We start from the raw sequence: 18,020 nt of genomic DNA, 5'->3' as shown, positions 1-18,020 counted from the left end.
GCAACCTGCCATTCTCCCCCAGCGCCGTAGGCCGTTACCTCTGAAATTAGCCTTCGAAGGAAATAAAAGCCTTGCACAACATATTATATGGCACCGTGCCAAGAGTCCCGTTAACGAGATCCAGAAATCCGAGGGGGAGATCTCTTCTCTCCCCCTCGGCTGCTTGGGGTCGGCGGCAAATCATACCCGTGTGCTCTGAACTCTCAAAAAAGCCCAATTTCTATACTGAAGTGTCGCTTAAGCCGTTCATCTTCATGCGTATGAACAACCAGCGCCATTACCCTCAGGACCTCGAAGATCCTCTACGAAACCCATGAAAATCTCCCACGCTCTTCGCCACGCCCTTGGAATGACCTTCCTTTGTCAACACCACTACCTTTAACTTCCACCAATAATTAGTCAGAAAGTATGGCCCCACGTCAGGTTTGCTCTCGCAGAGCCGAGGAGGAGGCGTGCGAGGTCAAGGTGCGGCAGGGGGGCCCTCGCACACCCGACCGGTCTTGAATATACGACGGGAATGAAAAGAAAAAGCTTGGGTTTCGTGTCCGCGGGGAAAATGGCTCAGAACTACACAGACCTGCACTTTCCCGTATAAGATGATCCAATTTTACGGACAGGTCTAGGGACCCTGCAGTGTATGTGGGCCGGCAGTATTCCACGCTGAGGGTCGTCAGTATATTAAGCGGGGATCGGATCATGCACCTGTGTATGCTGTTGAAGTGTTGGCAGAAGCACTAGGTCTTTGGTGGTCAATCTCTCTTCTCCTCTCGGCCGCCCCCGTTAGGGGTCGCCACGGCGGATCATCTGCCTCCCAACACCTTCTCTTCTGCGCATCTTCCTCCCTTACACCAACCGCCTGCATGTCCTCCCTCACCACATCCATCAAGCTTCTCTTTGGCCTTCCTCTTTCCCTCTTGCCTGGCAGCCCCATCCTCAGCCTCCTCCTCCCAACGTGACTCTCATCTCTCCTGCACACGTGTCCAAACCATCTCACTCTGGCATCTCTCGCTTTTCCACCAAACTGTCCAACCTGAGCCGTGCCTCTAATGCACTCCTTCTTAATCCTGTCCGTCCTTGTCGCTCCCAATGAAAATCTCAACCTCCTCAACTCTGCCACCTCCAGTTCAGCCGCCTGCCTTGTTGTCAGTGCCACCGCCTCTAAACCGTACAACATGGCTGCTCTCACTACCGTCCTGTAGGCCTTTCCCTTCACTCTTGCTGGAACGCTTCTGTCACAGATCACTCTTCTCCACCCACTCCACGCTGCCTGTACTCTCTTCTTCACCTCTCTCCCGCACTCCCCGCTGCTTTGGACGGTTGACCCCAAGTACTTGAGCTCCGGCGGGTTATCTCCCAAATAGGAGCCTTTCTGTGTGGAGTTTGCATGTTCTCCCCGTGCTCACGTGGGGTTTCCTCCACCTCACGTCAGTAAGGACCCCCCTCAAAAACATGCACCCATCATCGTCTGACCAGCCATGGACATTCATCACCTGGTCCCCCGGGCGCGTCCACGTACGCTGCCCACTGCTCCTGGCTGTGGCCCCAGAGGAAGGACAGGCCAGGATGGGTTAAATGCAGAGGAACCATTTCACCGGCCACCGTCAAAGCATGTGCATGTGTGTGTGCAAGCATGTGTTGTAGTGTGGTGTGTTGTGTGACAAATAAGGACTGTTTCTTCCTCTTCTTTCTTCTTTCTCCTCCGCCTCCACTGCTCGCATTCTCAGCTTTTCGCCGCCCTCCCTCCCATTCGGGCACCTGTGTTCTGTCCTACTCCTGCTGACTTTCATTCCTCTCCTCTAATGCACGACCTCCACTTCTCCAGGCTCTCCTCAACCTGCTCCCTACTCTCGTACAGATCACAATATCATCCGCGAACATCATAGCCCACGGAGACTCCTGCCTGATTTCATCTGTATCTATCTACAGTATATGTATGTGTATATCTGGTGGCCAATGTTTTGTTTATATTGTCAACTAATGGCAAACACATCCTTTGGGTACGTGCTCATGTTGGTCAAGAGCCCAACTGGTGAGAAAGCATAACACCTCGTTTGAGAATCGGCGATACAGGATACACAGAACACTCCGTGTACTGAACCGGACGTAGTAGAGCATGTGCTACTCCAGTGAAGGGCAGGGGTTGGCGACCGGAGTCACCCTTCCTAATACGCGGTATTGGCGCCTCTTCCTGTCAGGGCACCTCCACTTTGGAGCGACCCGCCTGAGGAGACTCGGCCGGCAGAGTCAGTAACTTCTCTTAAGTCACTTCTCAAAACCCACTTATATAAATCTGCTTTTACGTGACATCGCCCCCTTTCTTGGTCTATTTTAGTTTTTATTTACATGTATGTATTGATTTGTTTGTTTGTTTCTTTTCCTTTTATTTATATTTCTTATTATAATATTGTATCTTTTTATTTGTTTCTTTATCCGCCTTGAAAACGGAATTAATTCATTTCATTCCTTTTTTTTTAATTAATTACTTTATTAATGTTCCTTTGTCTTTTTAAGTTCATGATTTTAACACTCTGCTTTTATTTCATCTGTCAAAGCACTTTGTGAACTGTGTTTTCAAAGGTCTTATATAAATAAAGCTATTATTATTATTATTATTATTATTATTATTATTATTAGGATAGGCCTAATAACCCGCTGACACAGGGCTCTGCTGCCAGATGACCCCAGCAGGGTCGGCAGCATGTTATTTTTGAATGGTCACTCACTTGCCTGTCAGTTAAAAACACCATATGTCAGCGAAAACATCTGAAGCGGTACATGTTTGTTTAACAAGATCATTGAGTTTAAATTAATAGTACACCATCATACCACCCTTATCAAATTCTAAAAACAGTCGGATGTGGAACTCCAACAGCAGAGGTGACTAAATTACGATACCGAATGGAATAAAGGATATGGAAAGTTAAGAGACATTCGAATTGGAATTTTTTTTAAAAAAAGGAAGGAAGCTCCAGGACACGGCTCAGCATTTCAGTTCAAGTGTAGAGTATACGACCCCCGGACCCCCCTTCAGACTTTCGGACGTGGGACTGAAAAATAAAAGCATTCCAAGGTACGCAAGGTCTTATTGGACTTCAGTATCCGTAACCCCGCGGAAGACAATCCGCAAAGACGATCCACACACGTGCCCCTGTCCGCAAACGTGTATTAATTTATTGTTGTAGGACTGGTGTGGCGCAAAGTCACACCCCACAAAAACACAGAGGGGTTTGCGAATCCGCACGACGGTGTCACTGCCTGCCGGCGCGGCTGCTAACTGCACCCCGCGTCGGCGGACCTCGTTCTGCGGAGAGTCTGCGGCGCGAATTGTGAAACGGAAAAGAACACTGACGCTACAAGTAAACCGAGCACAAACGGACGGGAGGCGACGCGCGAACGTGCGAAAACCCCGTGACCCACGTGTGCGAACGGGTACAGGGCGTGTCGCGCGTAGATGCAAATCGTTCTGTATTTTTTGGTCGATAACACACAAGCTGGTGGATAGGGAGAAATGTGTGGCCCGGGGTGCACGTTTGGTGGATCGTCTTGTGTGGGTCACAAATATTAAAGTCCAATGAGAACGTCCGCACTAGAGTATGGCGACGCGTGGATAAAACCATACGGTGCACAAATTCGACCGAACCCAGATTGGGATCAAAACCATCACCCACGTTTCCGCTGAATGGTTTAACTTGGATTGCACAAGAGATCCCCCCCTGAAGTGTCACCAACATTCTGACGTGGGATTTCAGTTGACTTGAGTGACACACACACACGCACGCACACACACAATAATAATAATAATAATAATAATAATAATAATAATAATAATAATAATAATAATAATAACAATAACAATAATAATAATAATAATAAATAATAGAAAAAAGAAAATGCAAAAATGGCAATCTACAATAAACCTAAAACACTTAAAAAAAATTAAACATATAATAATAATAATAATAATAATAATAATAATAATAATAATAATAATAATAATAATAAAGTAATAGAAAAAAGAAAATACAAAAATGGCAATCTACAATAAACCTAAAACACTTAAAAAAAATGAAACATATAATAATAATAATAATAATAATAATAATAATAATAATAATAATAATAATAATAATAATAATAAAGTAATAGAAAAAAGAAAATACAAAAATGGCAATCTACAATAAACCGAAAACACTTAAAAAAAATTAAACATATAATAATAATAATAATAATAATAATAATAATAATAATAATAATAATAATAATAAAGTAATAGAAAAAAGAAAATACAAAAATGGCAATCTACAATAAACCCAAAACACTTAAAAAAAATGAAACATATAATAATAATAATAATAATAATAATAATAACAATAACAATAATAATAATAATAAATAATAGAAAAAAGCAAATGCAAAAATGGCAATCTACAATAAACCTAAAACACTTAAAAAAAATTAAACATATAATAATAATAATAATAATAATAATAATAATAATAATAATAATAATAATAATAATAATAATAAAGTAATAGAAAAAAGAAAATACAAAAATGGCAATCTACAATAAACCGAAAACACTTAAAAAAATTGAAACATATAATAATAATAATAATAATAATAATAATAACAATAATAATAATAATAAATAATAGAAAAAAGAAAATGCAAAAATGGCAATCTACAATAAACCCAAAACACTTTAAAAAAATTAAACATATAATAATAATAATAATAATAATAATACTAATAATAATAAAGTAATAGAAAAAAGAAAATACAAAAATGGCAATCTACAATAAACCGAAAACACTTAAAAAAATTGAAACATATAATAATAATAATAATAATAATAATAATAATAAAGTAATAGAAAAAAGAAAATACAAAAATAGCAATCTACAATAAACCTAAAACACTTTAAAAAATTGAAACATATAATAATAATAATAATAATAATAATAATAATAATAATAATAATAATAATAATAATAATAATAATAATAATAATAATAAAGTAATAGAAAAAAGAAAATACAAAAATGGCAATCTACAATCAACCTAAAACACTTAAAAAAATTGAAACATATAATAATAATAATAATATTATTATTAATAATAATAATAATAATAATAATAATAATAATAATAATAACAACAACAAGAAAATAGGGAATACAATACAATAAACCTACAAAAAAAGGGGAACGCTGTATACAACACACACTACAACAGTAATTGACGTTCTTACGAAGGCCGACCAGATGGGGGCAGTACCCAACAAAATGAGACGGTTGGCCGACCGGAAATAACCACCGTAGAAGAAGAGGGACGCGTGGACGGACACAAACATGGCGTTCAACTTCGGCGGCGCCACCACTAATCCCGCGGCAGGTACGGCTTTTTCAAGGATTTTGTCATCTGTATTTTGCTGTGACGGTCGGTCGTGGGTGTGCATGTTCAAGGGCATACATAAAAAAAAAAAGAATACAAACGTGCCACGAAAACATCGGGTATAAGGGTGAGCTTGAGTGGACGCCGACCTTAGCCGGCTAACGCTTAGCTTCGAGAAATGCAATGTTTGGGCAAGATGTCCGACCTAACCGCTGACGCTTTGGCTCGAACGTGCAGTTGGGAATTTTTTTTGCTTTGTTTTGTTTTGTTTTTGTTTTGTTTTCATCGAACCGGCTTCATCCATCAAGAAAACACAACGTGTAGCGGCGACTGTGTGCTGTTCTCTTGACGTACTGACGCCCCGCCCCTAACCCCCTGTTCTGTGATGAAGGCTCGACTGGATTCTCGTTCGGTTCGTTCGGTGCCAAAACCACAGCGTCCACCGCGTTTGGCTTTGGCACCGCCGCCGCTACCACTACCGCCGCCGCCGGATTCGGGAGTAAGATCACCACTTTGCTCCGTGTTTCACGCCTCTTCCCCTCCCCTCACTCACACCTGCTCCCTGGTTGGGAAACCTAACCTGGCAAAACAATATTGATGGGGAAATGCAATGGCGTTGTATCATAACGTGTTTTGTTGATCTTTGTTTTTGTCGCCACCAGAAACACCCATTCAATGTATTTCAAGTATGTACTCGCTCCTCTATATTCTGTTTCAATTGCTGGCGGCCAGGTCTGCCAAGAATGCAAACTGCTTTTAAGGCAGCTGCTTTGAGCTCCCAGCATAGCTGGACGTGGTCAGAAAATTGTATGGAAACTGGCTGTATAGATCAACATTCAGCAAAGAGAGCCCCCGATCCCTACCTCCTCAAGTGAGGAAGACATTTTTAAGAAGAAAAATGTTTGAGAAACGAAAGTGTCTTAGAACAAATACAATGGTAAACTAGGATTTGGGGAAGGGGGTAAGATTTGTAGTGTAATCCACCCAACACAGACGATTTTATGGATTTCCACTTTAAAGCGCTCTCAGAACAAATGGCAGTCTAACGCTAATTAAGCATACTGGCATTATTTAGGAAGAAAGAACTTGAACCATTTATGGATGGAATTACTCATATTGTTTTGCACACTCAAAACCAATAATGGAGCATAAATCTATGTTGGCACAGTTTCACTGTGATCAGGATCTTTCTGAGCACATGGTTTTTGTTGTCTTCTGCTTCCATCACAGCCCTTACAACCTCTGGATTTGGGGCGACCGCAACCACGGCTGCTGCAGCTCCAGGATTCGGGTTTGGCTCCACCACTACTGGTGAGCCACACACAATCTCCACTATCAGCAATGAATAGCAATTTGGTATACATTCTATTACTAGGGCTGCCCCCTTAAAGGCGATGATTCAAATTGTCAGTCGACTTCTGATTCTTAAAGTCGAGCAGTCGTTTGTTTTTTTGTATTTTCAGTCAGTGTGCATTACAATAAAAGGTAAAAACAGAAAAATCTACGGGGATAACATTTCAATGAGGAGTTATAAATTAGGGGAATCATAAATATTTTTGTGTGTGAATTAAGTCGGGTACAGTATATGAGATGGTGAAATGTGAAGATAGACAACCCAATACTCCCTACTAACAATTTATAGAACCAGAGCTTTTATCTAGACAACATAATACTCCCTATTAACAATTTATACAACCAAAGCTTTTATGGGAAGGCTTTCAGATCAACATTTTTTTTGTGAACTCATTCTGGGACTGTTCATTGTACCATCTAACTGCTCCATGTCACTTTCTCTCTTTCTTGCCGCCCGCCTTCTATGGCTGCAGGATTTGGGGGGCTGGGAGCCGGGAGCACCGCTGCTGGTGGGTTTAGTTTTAAGGGGTTAGGCCTAAATGCCGCTTTAATATGGCTTTAATATGGGATGCATTGGTACAGCTACCACCACTGACACTGTTTTCTATTTTTGTTAATAGCCTAGCTAGCACAGGTAGTTGACCCTTTCGATTTGCTTCATCAGTAAAATGTCAAGAAATTTGCATCTTAATTTCCCATATCACCCTTATGTGGTACATTTATTTCTTTACCGCTTAACTTAATTGGTTTCAAGTTTTCCTGTGATAAGACAAACTGTGCAGTTGTATTGTGGCCACATTCATTTAATTTCATCTTATCCGATGGGGCTGAACAATATAAAATAAAAAAAATCAAATATGGATTTGTATTTAGGTGATATTGTGGCTTGAGTATCCTGGTGGTTTCGATGTAATTAGTAAAGCCAAAAATCTGTATGTACAGACTGCTATTCTGGTGTAACTGAAGCATTTCTCCAGAATACAATTATGTGGCAGTTCCACCTGCCACACGCCACTTGAGTGGCTTTTCCAGGGCCCTCCGACACAGACACAGGAGATGGGGTTAAAAAGTGCCAGATTATTGTAGAGAGCGGGCAAGATGGAATAAGCCTGGAGCAGATGGAAAACATGTCATCACAGGGGCTCCCTCTCCTGCGTGTGTATGGCGATGGGGGTTATACTTGTTGCTCATAGATTGCACTAACAAGCAACAGGCGGACAGCCACCCTGATCCTGGGCCCAATTACCTAGACCCAAGACAGATGTGGCTGCTTAAACCGCACCACATATTGATCTTACTTGCGCTTCTGAAGTCCTAGTATTTTTCAAATTATGAATATTCTCTGCTGCAGTCTTAGCGATATTGGTATTTATTTCATTTTTGATCTTGTCATTTTCTTATAAATGTATTGTTCAGCCCTTATCCGATACAGTGTCCGAACATTGTAAATGTTGTCAGAAGCCTGTAGCTGTTGCTGCTAGATTGGGATAATATTAACTTTCAGCTTCCTTTTTTAATAGTTTTGTATGAAATTTTAGTCTTCTTTTTTTCTTTTTTCTTTTTTTTTTAATTCTCTTTCCTTATTCTGTCTCTTTGTGTCTATTTTGTCTACTGTATTGTGTGCTCTGATACACAGGGGCTTTTGGTGGCTTTGGTACTAATACAACATCTGCGGCTGTGCCAGGGTCCACTTTTAGTTTTGCACCCTCCAACACCACAGGTAACTTTTAGATGACTTGAATAACTGTCTCATTCCATCGTTAATTTGTGTGGTTAAATATGTATTTATGCACAGCCATGAAAGACATATAGGTACTCCTCACTTAACGGCCTACCTGTTTAACGACCGTTCAGACTTACGACCAGCTCTCCGACCAGTCGGTATTGTAGGCTGCGTCCAATACCGCAGCATCCCAGCGTCAAGCATCTCATGACCCTTTATATACTGTATACACTATATATAGTGTCTATATATACTATATACACTGTATACACAAACGCCACAGCCCCATACCAAGAAATAACACGGGTCCTCACTTATCTACCAATTCGCTTAACGACCTGGTTGTAGAAACTGAACTCCGCTGTTAAGTGAGGAGTACCTGTATTTCATCTTTTTACTCATGGCTGTAGGACTGACGGCAAGTTGATTGGTTGAATGTTTGGGCCGAGCAATTAATACCCGGACATAATTAATTTAAATGTAGCCTTCCTATTTAAAACGCCCTAGTTAAAAACTTCATAGACCCATACCTAGCATAGCACAGGCAACTTGCCTGTTTTTAATTGGTCTGTTCAAAAGGCAATTTGTGCTCATCATTCACATCATGCGGTTTAATTCAAACAAGATATCTTATCAACAGCATTAGTAGCGGGAAAAGGAGATGAAGTGTGGGAATAATTTATTGCCCTCTGACTCCCTCTTGTGTCTTTTGTTTGTCATTGCCTGAATTTAACAAGCTCTGTGGGGAGGGAGGGAGGGGGAGAGAGAGGGAGAGAGAGGGGGAGAGAGGGGGAGAGAGGGGGAGATTCTGGGTTGGGTGGTCTATAGGGTAACTAAGTTAAACATTTGGAAGGGAGGGGCTTTCCAAATTAACACAGATTGTATGTGCATATTTAGAATCGTTTTTCTTTTCTGCTTTTTTAAACGCCAAGTTTGATTTGTTTTTGCAGATGTATTTCATCGATTTGGTAAATTGGTGTCAGGTTTTAATGATGTGTGTCTCAAGTTTCAGTGTGTAAATAATTGTGACAAATGGTGGCTTTGTCAAAAGCTGATTTGATTTTTCTTTATTTTTTGTGTGTGTCTGTTGTAGGAGGGTTGTTTGGGAACACCCAGAACAAAGGGTTTGGGTTTCCTTCAGGTCTTGGTGCTGGGCCTGCTACTGGGGCCACAGGGTTTGGAACTGTGTTAGGAGCAACCAGTCTAGGTGGCTTCGGAGGGTTCAACATCCAGCCAACTCAGCAGCAGCCAGGTCAGAAACCTTACCAACAAACAAGACATTGGTGCTTAGATATCAGGTTCATAGCATTTGTTCAACAACACTTAAGTTGTTTTTCAATGCGCACGGAACTATTTTGTTTTTGTTGGAGGTGAATTTATGACAGAAATGATAATCCTATCTCATTCCGCAATAGTCTTGATCATGTAAAAGCAATATCACACTTAAGTTCGCCTGTAATTTTGTAGCAGACATGAGGTTGTAGGCAAGGTGCTAAGATGGTATTAAAGCCTCGTAACGATTACGAAAACAACGCGTTAAGCTAGTATTTCAAAATCATTCCAACAAAATATGGCTGTACACATATGTTCCTCCTCTTGACTTGGCGATAGTGGCGCCGCCCCTTGCGGTCGCCTGCGCTCCGGTTGACTCTTGTCCTTGTCCCTGCCGCGGTTGTAGGTTTATTTGGCCAGCAGGCCCAGCAGGGTCAGGCTCAGCCCACCCAGCTCTACCAGCAGGTGACTGCTCTGTCGGCTCCAACACTACTGGGGGATGAGCGAGACGCCATCTTGGCAAAATGGAACCAACTCCAGGCTTACTGGGGAACAGGCAAAGGCTACTATACCAACAACACACCACCTGTTGACTTCACTCTGGAGAACCCCTTCTGCAGGTTCAAGGTAATCACAATGATTGCCAAATGGTTTGAACTAGTGTGCAGGACCACACCAACATTATCAACCACATAGCTGTCCAAAATAAATTGACAGTTTCAAAACATTTCAATGGTAAATTGTCGTTAAGACTTGACAGTTTTTGGTTGCCTCCATACCACCGTTTACACTGCTGTCACCACTTGAGGTGGATATGAGTTATGTAGTTGATAAACAATTTCCTTATTCTGAGGATTTCCTTTTTTGAGTCTAAATCTGGACTGCCACGTGCATCACCAAGTTGTTTTTTTTGGGGTCCACATCTTTGCTATATTGTCACGGTTGTGCATAAAGGGATATTATGTCTGTGACGATCCTCAACTAAAATTTTGTGAATGTGACAGCCCTGCTTCGAAATTTCTAAAGGGGAATCTTTAAATGTCTTTAGCGCTCCGATTTGCGGGTGTAATTTAAGGATTCCAATGAGTGAGTGTAACCCGATAAGAGCAAAACCATTTTCACGCATTGTACTTCATATTGTGTGTATGCAACAAATCTGAAATCACTTGAAGACCTCATTCACTGGCTTTATGGTGCTTATCGGTTCCTACCTTTTTGGGGTGTCTTAACACTGTTTCTCTCCCGCTTCTTGTGAATGCTCTCTGTCTCCATCTAGGCAGTGGGCTACAGCTGCATCCCTGGCAGTAAAGATGAGGACGGCTTGGTCGCTCTCGCTCTCAATAAAAAGGAGGCTGACGTGCGTGCTCAGCAGCAGCAACTTGTTGAGTCCATCCACAAGGTCATGGGAAGCAACCAGACGCTCTCCGTCAATGTAGAAGGTGTCAAAGCGCTGCCCGATGACCAGTGAGTTAATTTATAAGATGTTTGATGTGAAGTGACCTCTTGGACCTGGTAACTCGTATCCAGATAAACACGAGTTTGTTTACCAGAGCATGCATCTATGTATGTACGTACATACGTATGTATGTAGGCCCATTTGTGCTTTGGCCCACATTTTTTCAAAACTAACTGAAGGACCTTTAGTGTAGATTGTCCTCATCTCCTCCTATGTCCTCACATGCAGGACGGAGGTTATTATTTACGTGGTCGAGCGTTCGCCGAACGGCACGTCCAAGCGGATTCCCGCCAGCACGCTCTACAGCTACGTGGAGCAGCCCAACGTCAAGGTTCAGCTCGCTCAGCTCGGCGTGGTCATGTCGGTCACGCGCACGGAGCTCTCTCAGACGCAGCTGAAGCAGCTGCTGCAGAACGCCCCTGCGGGTGAGCTTGTGTTCGCGTCCTCGTAATGTTTTTCCCCTCCTGCGAAGGGCAATGAAGATTAGCTCACCGCTGTGCATGTCCTTCCCAGGAGTGGACCCTATCATTTGGGAGCAGTCCAAGGTGGATAACCCCGACCCTGAAAAGTGAGTTGGTTGTAAAGCCTTGTTTGTGCTTCTGCGTACGAACACGTAAATGTCTGCGGACATACACAGCGAAGGTCTTTATGGGTAATGCCTGGACCACACTACAAGATTCCTCAAATTTTAATAGATGTGAAAATGTAAGATACCCCACACATAACGACATATCATGATACATTTAACACTCTTGTTCCTATAGTGTGTGGTGAGCAACGATGAGCTGAACAACCCAACATACGCTAACAGATTCCATTCACCAACAACCAGAGTCCTAATCTCATGAAGCCACACAAGAGTTGACACGGAGCTGTGGCTACGCAGGATTAACAGACTCCCGACTCTCAAAACCGGAAAACCTTGCGCAATCAAACGCAACTTTAGAGTAAACAAACATGGCCAACAATGGTCTAAAACTAGCGATGCCATTTCTAGCACGATTGTTTACAGAAAATCTCAAGGGGATAAATAAACAATGGATGAAGGTGTGAATATAGACTGTACATGTTTTAGTGCAAACTTTATGCTTCGCAGTGTTGGCATTTGGCCATGGCTGCTGTTGTGTTTAGGGATTTAACGCTATACCATTTTAACGTATTCGGCGGTATCAAGCGACCACGGTTTTGAACCGTAAGCCATTCCCTGTATCACTGCGCCAATGGTATAAGATTGTTTCAGAATTTAAGATGTAAACTTGAATTCACCCTCACCTTATGATGCCACTGCGCGAGAGCCGACAGCAAATGTTGTAATAATCCATCCTATGAGCGCTGCATTCCGCCATTTGGTTTACACTTGCTCCCATGCGTAAACAAGTCACGTAAAGCACCCTGTCATCAAATATTGGTGTAAAGCACTTCTGCCGCTGGCTTGTGACATTGTGATACAAATGGTATTTACAAAAATATATACGATGGTCATTTTTCTATCATCTTACGATATCATCATATTGCACAGTGTTGTGATTATATATGTAGCCTAAATAACAACTTTGTCGGTTTAACCCTGTTAATATACAAACACCGCAGCACCCATAACTGTGATTTGGCTTCTGACATTCTGAGTAACATTACGTTCAAAGTCACTAGATTTTATCTTTATTTTATTTATATATATATATATATATATATATATATATATATATATATATATATATATATATATATATATATATATATATATATATAATTATTTTTTTTAATTAAAGTGCCATGGAGAGGGTCATTTCCCTACTCTTACTTGTCGAGAAAACTGTTGAAACAGGCCAGTATCACATTGATCCCTCATTGGCTGTCTTAGGTGTGTAATTGACAGCCCCCCACCCCTACCCTCCAAAAAAAAAGTTACATTGTGTGATTGACGTTTCAAAAAAAAGTGTCACGAGACAAATCTCTTGGACGTGATGAAAATGGCAAAGGGAAGAGAATCTGCTTTGTCTTGTAGCGTGTACACTGCTAAACGGCCAAACGATGCGTCAAGGCGATGAACAAAAAAACAAACTGGTCTGTTTGTGGTGCCTGCAGATGTATTTATTTATTTTTCAATGGCTGAAATAAAGTACTGAGAGTACTCAGCCAATCAAATGTTCAGTGCTGCAAGCCCCACTTCCAAAGTTCCTGTACTTTTGAAAAGTACTACCCCGGAACCTATGAAGACCCTGGTCTCTGGGGTGGAAACCCACTTAGTTCCTCCAGAGGTTCCTGGTCCCTGCGAAAACTACTTGCGGTGGAAACGCGGCTTAGACGATAGTATTTTCCTTATGAGGTACAGCCCTACCATAGCCAGAAGCGTTCTCATTATGATATAATGTGTTGTATATATGTTAAATTACTTTTATATATTGATTTATTTTTTTATGTCGTCGTCGTCCCCCCTTTTGTAGATTGATACCAGTGCCCATGGTGGGTTTCAAAGAGTTGCTCCGCAGACTGAAGATCCAGGAGCAGATGACCAAACAGCATCAAACCAGGGTTGACGTGAGTGACGCCGTACTCACTGTCTAGATTATGCAGAACATTCCTCACACTCTGGGACATTTACCACGGTTCCATCCAACGCAGCTCTGCAGTGGATTCATACAGCGTTGTCTTTGGAATAACTTGATTGAATCGAACTAACTATACTTTGGATATGCTTTATTCCAATCCAGGGGGAAATTGCGGTGTTGCCACGTCAAAACAATGGGCAACAGTAATAAAAATGGAAAAGAGAAAAGAAATTGAATATACAATAAACCTCTTTATCAACAATTTACATTGTGATAAAAGTAGTAGATTGTGTTTAGTATTTATTATTCAATCAACAACCCACATGAGCGTTTCATATCCAGCTTCTGAGAGCAACCACCAGCTAGTCGTGCTGACTAGCCAGAGAGCGTGTGTGCGTGTGTGCGTGCGTGTGTGTGTGTATTCCAAATACTTGGTTTAAAAAGTGTAGCACCGGTGACACGAGGATCTGGCTGTTCCCCCTCTGTCCATGTTGTGTACAACTTGACACGGGCAGCTTGCCCTTTGAATTATCAACAACGATCAACACCCGAGTTTTTTGTCGTGAACCTGTTTCAGCTATTTCACCATTTTTTTTTTGTCTTGGTATTTTTAATACCAATCGATCCCATCTAAAGAATGAAGAGCTCGGTTGACAACGCAATTCTTGTCTCTGCATCCGCGCCCTCTGCCGTGTCGGATCTTGACGTGTCGGGTTTTTTTTCTTTGTCAAACCCAGATCATCTCCAGTGACATCAGTGAGCTGCAGAAGAACCAGGCAACCACCGTGGCGAAGATTGCCCAGTACAAAAGGAAGCTCATGGACCTCTCTCATCGAGTGCTGCAGGTGCTCCAGGCCTCGTCGCCCGGCAACGTTTTTAAAGATGTCGTTGACTTAATTAGTTGTCTCACAAGAGCGTTCCTCCGGAAGCACAGAGTTTCCTGTGAATTCTTCGCCCGGGAAAGGAAAATGGCCTGTGTGTTTCTATGGAAGCGCTCTCTGCGGTTTGCTTTTCCCAGCGTTTGCGCCGCATATTAAAACACACGCACCAGTCATAGGTCTGTCACTTCGATGAAATAAAAGTTGATGATTGTCACGCAAATGATTGAAAAAAATATAAGCAGTAATAATTACAAATAATTGTTTTCATGTAGGTAGGTGTTTGTGTTTAACATGCTTGAAATCACTTGTGAAGCTCCTTAATGGACACTTTACTTCGGTGCATTGGGTCAGTTGAAAATAAACTGGTATTTTAGTGTCTTGACCCCCTCCCCCATCCTTGTTTCCCCAGCCACACCTTCTTTCATTTCTTGTCTTCATATTTGCTCCTTCCCCTTTTCCTGGTAGGTGCTTATAAAGCAGGAGATCCAGAGGAAAAGTGGTTACGCCATCCAGGTGGACGAGGAGCACCTCAGGGTGCAGCTCGACACCATCCAGTCTGAGCTCAACGCCCCCACACAGTTCAAGGTGTGTGTGTGTGTGTGTGTGTGTGTGTGTGTGTGTGTGTGTGTGTGTGTGTGTGTGTGTGTGTGTGTGTGTGTGTGTGTGTGTGTGTGTGTGTGTGTGTGTGTGTGTGTGTGTGTGTGTGTGTGTGTGAGAGATCAATGCAGAAGCTCCGTTTAACATTTTGACTACAGCAGACGATCTACAAGAAACGGGGAGAAATGGATTATTCACATGCGACGGCTCCTCTCTTATTGTTAATAACACAAAATGCAATTAGAATCGCCTTGAGTTCAAGAGGCCTTCCTGATATTATGCCGTGAATAGATGCATTGCTTTATTTTGGATATTTGATGCACTTTATGTGTACATTAAAAAAAAAAAATAGGGGCCATCGCTGTGCCCTTCCTAGCGTTTTGCGTGGTTGACCAGTACCTGTGTTTTTAGGGTCGTACTGCTGGAATGACCAGATGAGGTCGGACTTGTCCACAGAAAGCTGCTCCCGCAGAGCGCAGAGAGCTGAACGCTCAGTCCTTCCTACACTGAAACCAAAAACAATCTTTAGTAATGTCCAAGCAGGTAGAGGCATTGATGAGAGCAGTCTGTGGAATTCAGAAAATAGCATTGCTTTACTGTAATGCAGTTCTGAAGACAGCATTAAACTTGGCATAAATATTATTTTCCCAAAATGTCTCCCCGGTTTTTTTTTTAATTTAATTTATTTATTTATATAATTATTTATTTATTTATTTATTTTCCCAGGGGCGGTTGAATGAGCTGATGTCCCAAATTCGGATGCAGAACCACTTCGGAGCCGTGCGATCGGAAGAGCGCTACAACGTGGACGCGGACCTCCTCCGAGAAATCAAACAAGTAAACGCGTCAAACCCGGCGACGCGGCCCGACCCGGGCCGCTCGCCCGCGCTTTGTTTGTCCTGGCTGCTGGGCGGGATGAAGTGAAAACGCCTTTCTCTTCCCTCAGCACCTCAAGCAGCAGCAGGACGGGCTGAGCCACCTGATCAGCGTCATCAAAGACGACCTGGAGGACATCAAGCTGGTGGAGCACGGGCTGAGCGACAGCGGACACAGAGGGGGCGTCCTCAGCTGAGCGCCCTGGAACGCCGCCTCCTCCTGTGACATAGCATTCACCTCAAAAGCACAAGGGTCTCCTTCCTTCCTTCCTTCTTTTTTTTTTAAGTACTTTTATTACTAATCATTATCATCACGTTGACGGAATAAAGAGGGGCAGGGCGCCGTCGTTGGACGAATTGGTTTTACTTCTTTGTGGTGTGAAATTTGCCTCAGTTGCCCCACACCCGCTCATAGTCTCTTAAAGGGAGGCCCACGGTGGCAGCCCAGCGATTAATTACATGACACACACACTTTAAATTATCTGCACCAGCAAAACTATTCACTGCTTTTCATTTCTACTGGAAAGATTGAATGGTGTCATAACTTTTCCCCACTGCTGCAAATCGGGATAATGTGCGTATGGACAGGGAATGTATGTCTTGTTGAATTGATTGTAAATACATGTTTACATTGCCTTGGTTACATAACTAGCCCAATAGTTTTAATAATAAAAAATGTTAAGTTAAAAAAAACAACTGCTGATGAATGGAATCTTTATTTGTTTTTTTGTTTTGCTGCATTTTGCACACCTTCCTTAATCTGACATGCCCTCATCCTCTTAATCCTGTCTATTTTCCATTGTCAAAAGTTCCGCTGATTAACACGTGAGCCACCCAGTCTTCATGTTGACTCGTTTTGAGATTTCTACCTTTATTCAAATGCGAGGGATTGTCAATCTAGTCTTTCCTGCTGCGAAATTATAATTTTTTTTGGTTTCCCCAACATGGGTATGAGAACAGTCGTCAGTGAGGGCTCATGGATGTATGGGATACACGTCTTGGGATTTAACGTCTCACTGGAACGGAAGACTGATTAAACTGATTAAGCAGCTAACCCTCAGACAGATTACATCCCCCCTGCTTTAGATGGGGACGTGAAACTTTACCAGCATTGAACATGCATGCAAAGGGCTCCTAGCCATCACTCCTTTAAATTCAAGGTCTAGATAAATGTGCAAAGATTACGGGATGTGATGCAATTGAATGGATAAGCTAGTGGGCTCGTTGGGCCTCAATCGTGAATAGGTGCATTAAAAAATGTTCTTTGTGGGCAAAAAGCTGGATACACAAAGTCAGCACTGGGTTCACGACACGTGTGTGTGTACCTGCCATGTTGGATCCTGAACAGGTGCCTATGCTCGTAAATCAACCGTTCTAAATGCACAGGTGTGCTTGTAAATAGCGTCACGCCCTTATCACCTGACCATTACTTTCCCCCGGGAGAAAACAAACTACATCAGCCTTCACTACCAGTGGTTAATTCAACATGCAATTATTTGAGCGGTTTGCATCAATTCCTATGTCCGGCGACGTTTTCCGCCCTACACGGAGCGCCATTTTTGGGTGAGGCCGGGAAAAACAAGCGCCCGGCGGGATCATTTTATCAATGAACGTGTCGTTCCTAGGTAATGGCGAGATGCGTCTGGACCGTCCGTAAATATAATGTAAACTAGCAGGAAACCATGTTATATATGTGTAAATGCAATGTAAACTAGCAGGAAACCATGTTATATATGTGTAAATATAATGTAAACTAGAAGGAAACCATGTTATATATGTGTAAATATAATGTAAACTAGCAGGAAGCCATGTTATATATGTGTAAATATAATGTAAACTAGCAGGAAGCCATGTTATATATGTGTAAATATAATGTAAACTAGCAGGAAACCATGTTATATATGTGTAAATATAATGTAA

At 42.1% G+C, this 18,020-nt stretch overlaps 1 protein-coding gene across 3 annotated transcripts; it reads left to right on the top strand.

The window, feature by feature from the left end:
- The first annotated feature begins 5,340 nt into the window (after nucleotides 1-5,340).
- nup54 (nucleoporin 54) lies at nucleotides 5,341-16,782 on the top strand. 3 transcript variants are annotated; one of them, XM_080017475.1, is made up of 14 exons: nucleotides 5,341-5,394; nucleotides 6,625-6,705; nucleotides 7,221-7,256; nucleotides 8,384-8,467; nucleotides 9,564-9,722; nucleotides 10,149-10,369; nucleotides 11,019-11,206; nucleotides 11,427-11,623; nucleotides 11,712-11,766; nucleotides 13,643-13,736; nucleotides 14,485-14,592; nucleotides 15,094-15,213; nucleotides 15,952-16,062; nucleotides 16,172-16,782. In XM_080017475.1, exons 1-14 carry the CDS (start codon nucleotides 5,352-5,354, stop codon nucleotides 16,295-16,297), a joined length of 1,623 nt encoding a protein of 540 aa, XP_079873601.1. In that variant the 5' UTR covers nucleotides 5,341-5,351; the 3' UTR covers nucleotides 16,298-16,782. The 3 variants fall into 3 exon arrangements, with proteins under 3 accessions (XP_079873601.1, XP_079873602.1, XP_079873603.1); XM_080017476.1 differs by lacking the exon at nucleotides 7,221-7,256; XM_080017477.1 differs by lacking the exons at nucleotides 7,221-7,256; nucleotides 8,384-8,467.
- Nucleotides 16,783-18,020: the final 1,238 nt, after the last annotated feature.

Source organism: Zeus faber, assembly GCF_960531495.2.
Source record: "Zeus faber genome assembly, chromosome: 17".
NCBI lineage: Eukaryota > Metazoa > Chordata > Actinopteri > Zeiformes > Zeidae > Zeus > Zeus faber.
This window is presented reverse-complemented; position numbering and strand designations above follow the sequence as displayed.

What these genes read in the sequence shown, in the direction of transcription:
- nup54 (XM_080017475.1), top strand. Translation starts at nt 5,352, where the DNA reads ATGGCGTTCAACTTCGGCGGCGCCACCACTAATCCCGCGGCAG. An exon ending in ACCCCTTCTGCAGGTTCAAG is followed by an intron (nt 10,370 to 11,018) that starts GTAATCACAATG and finishes GTCTCCATCTAG; the next exon opens with GCAGTGGGCTACAGCTGCAT. An exon ending in GCTGCAGAACGCCCCTGCGG is followed by an intron (nt 11,624 to 11,711) that starts GTGAGCTTGTGT and finishes TGTCCTTCCCAG; the next exon opens with GAGTGGACCCTATCATTTGG.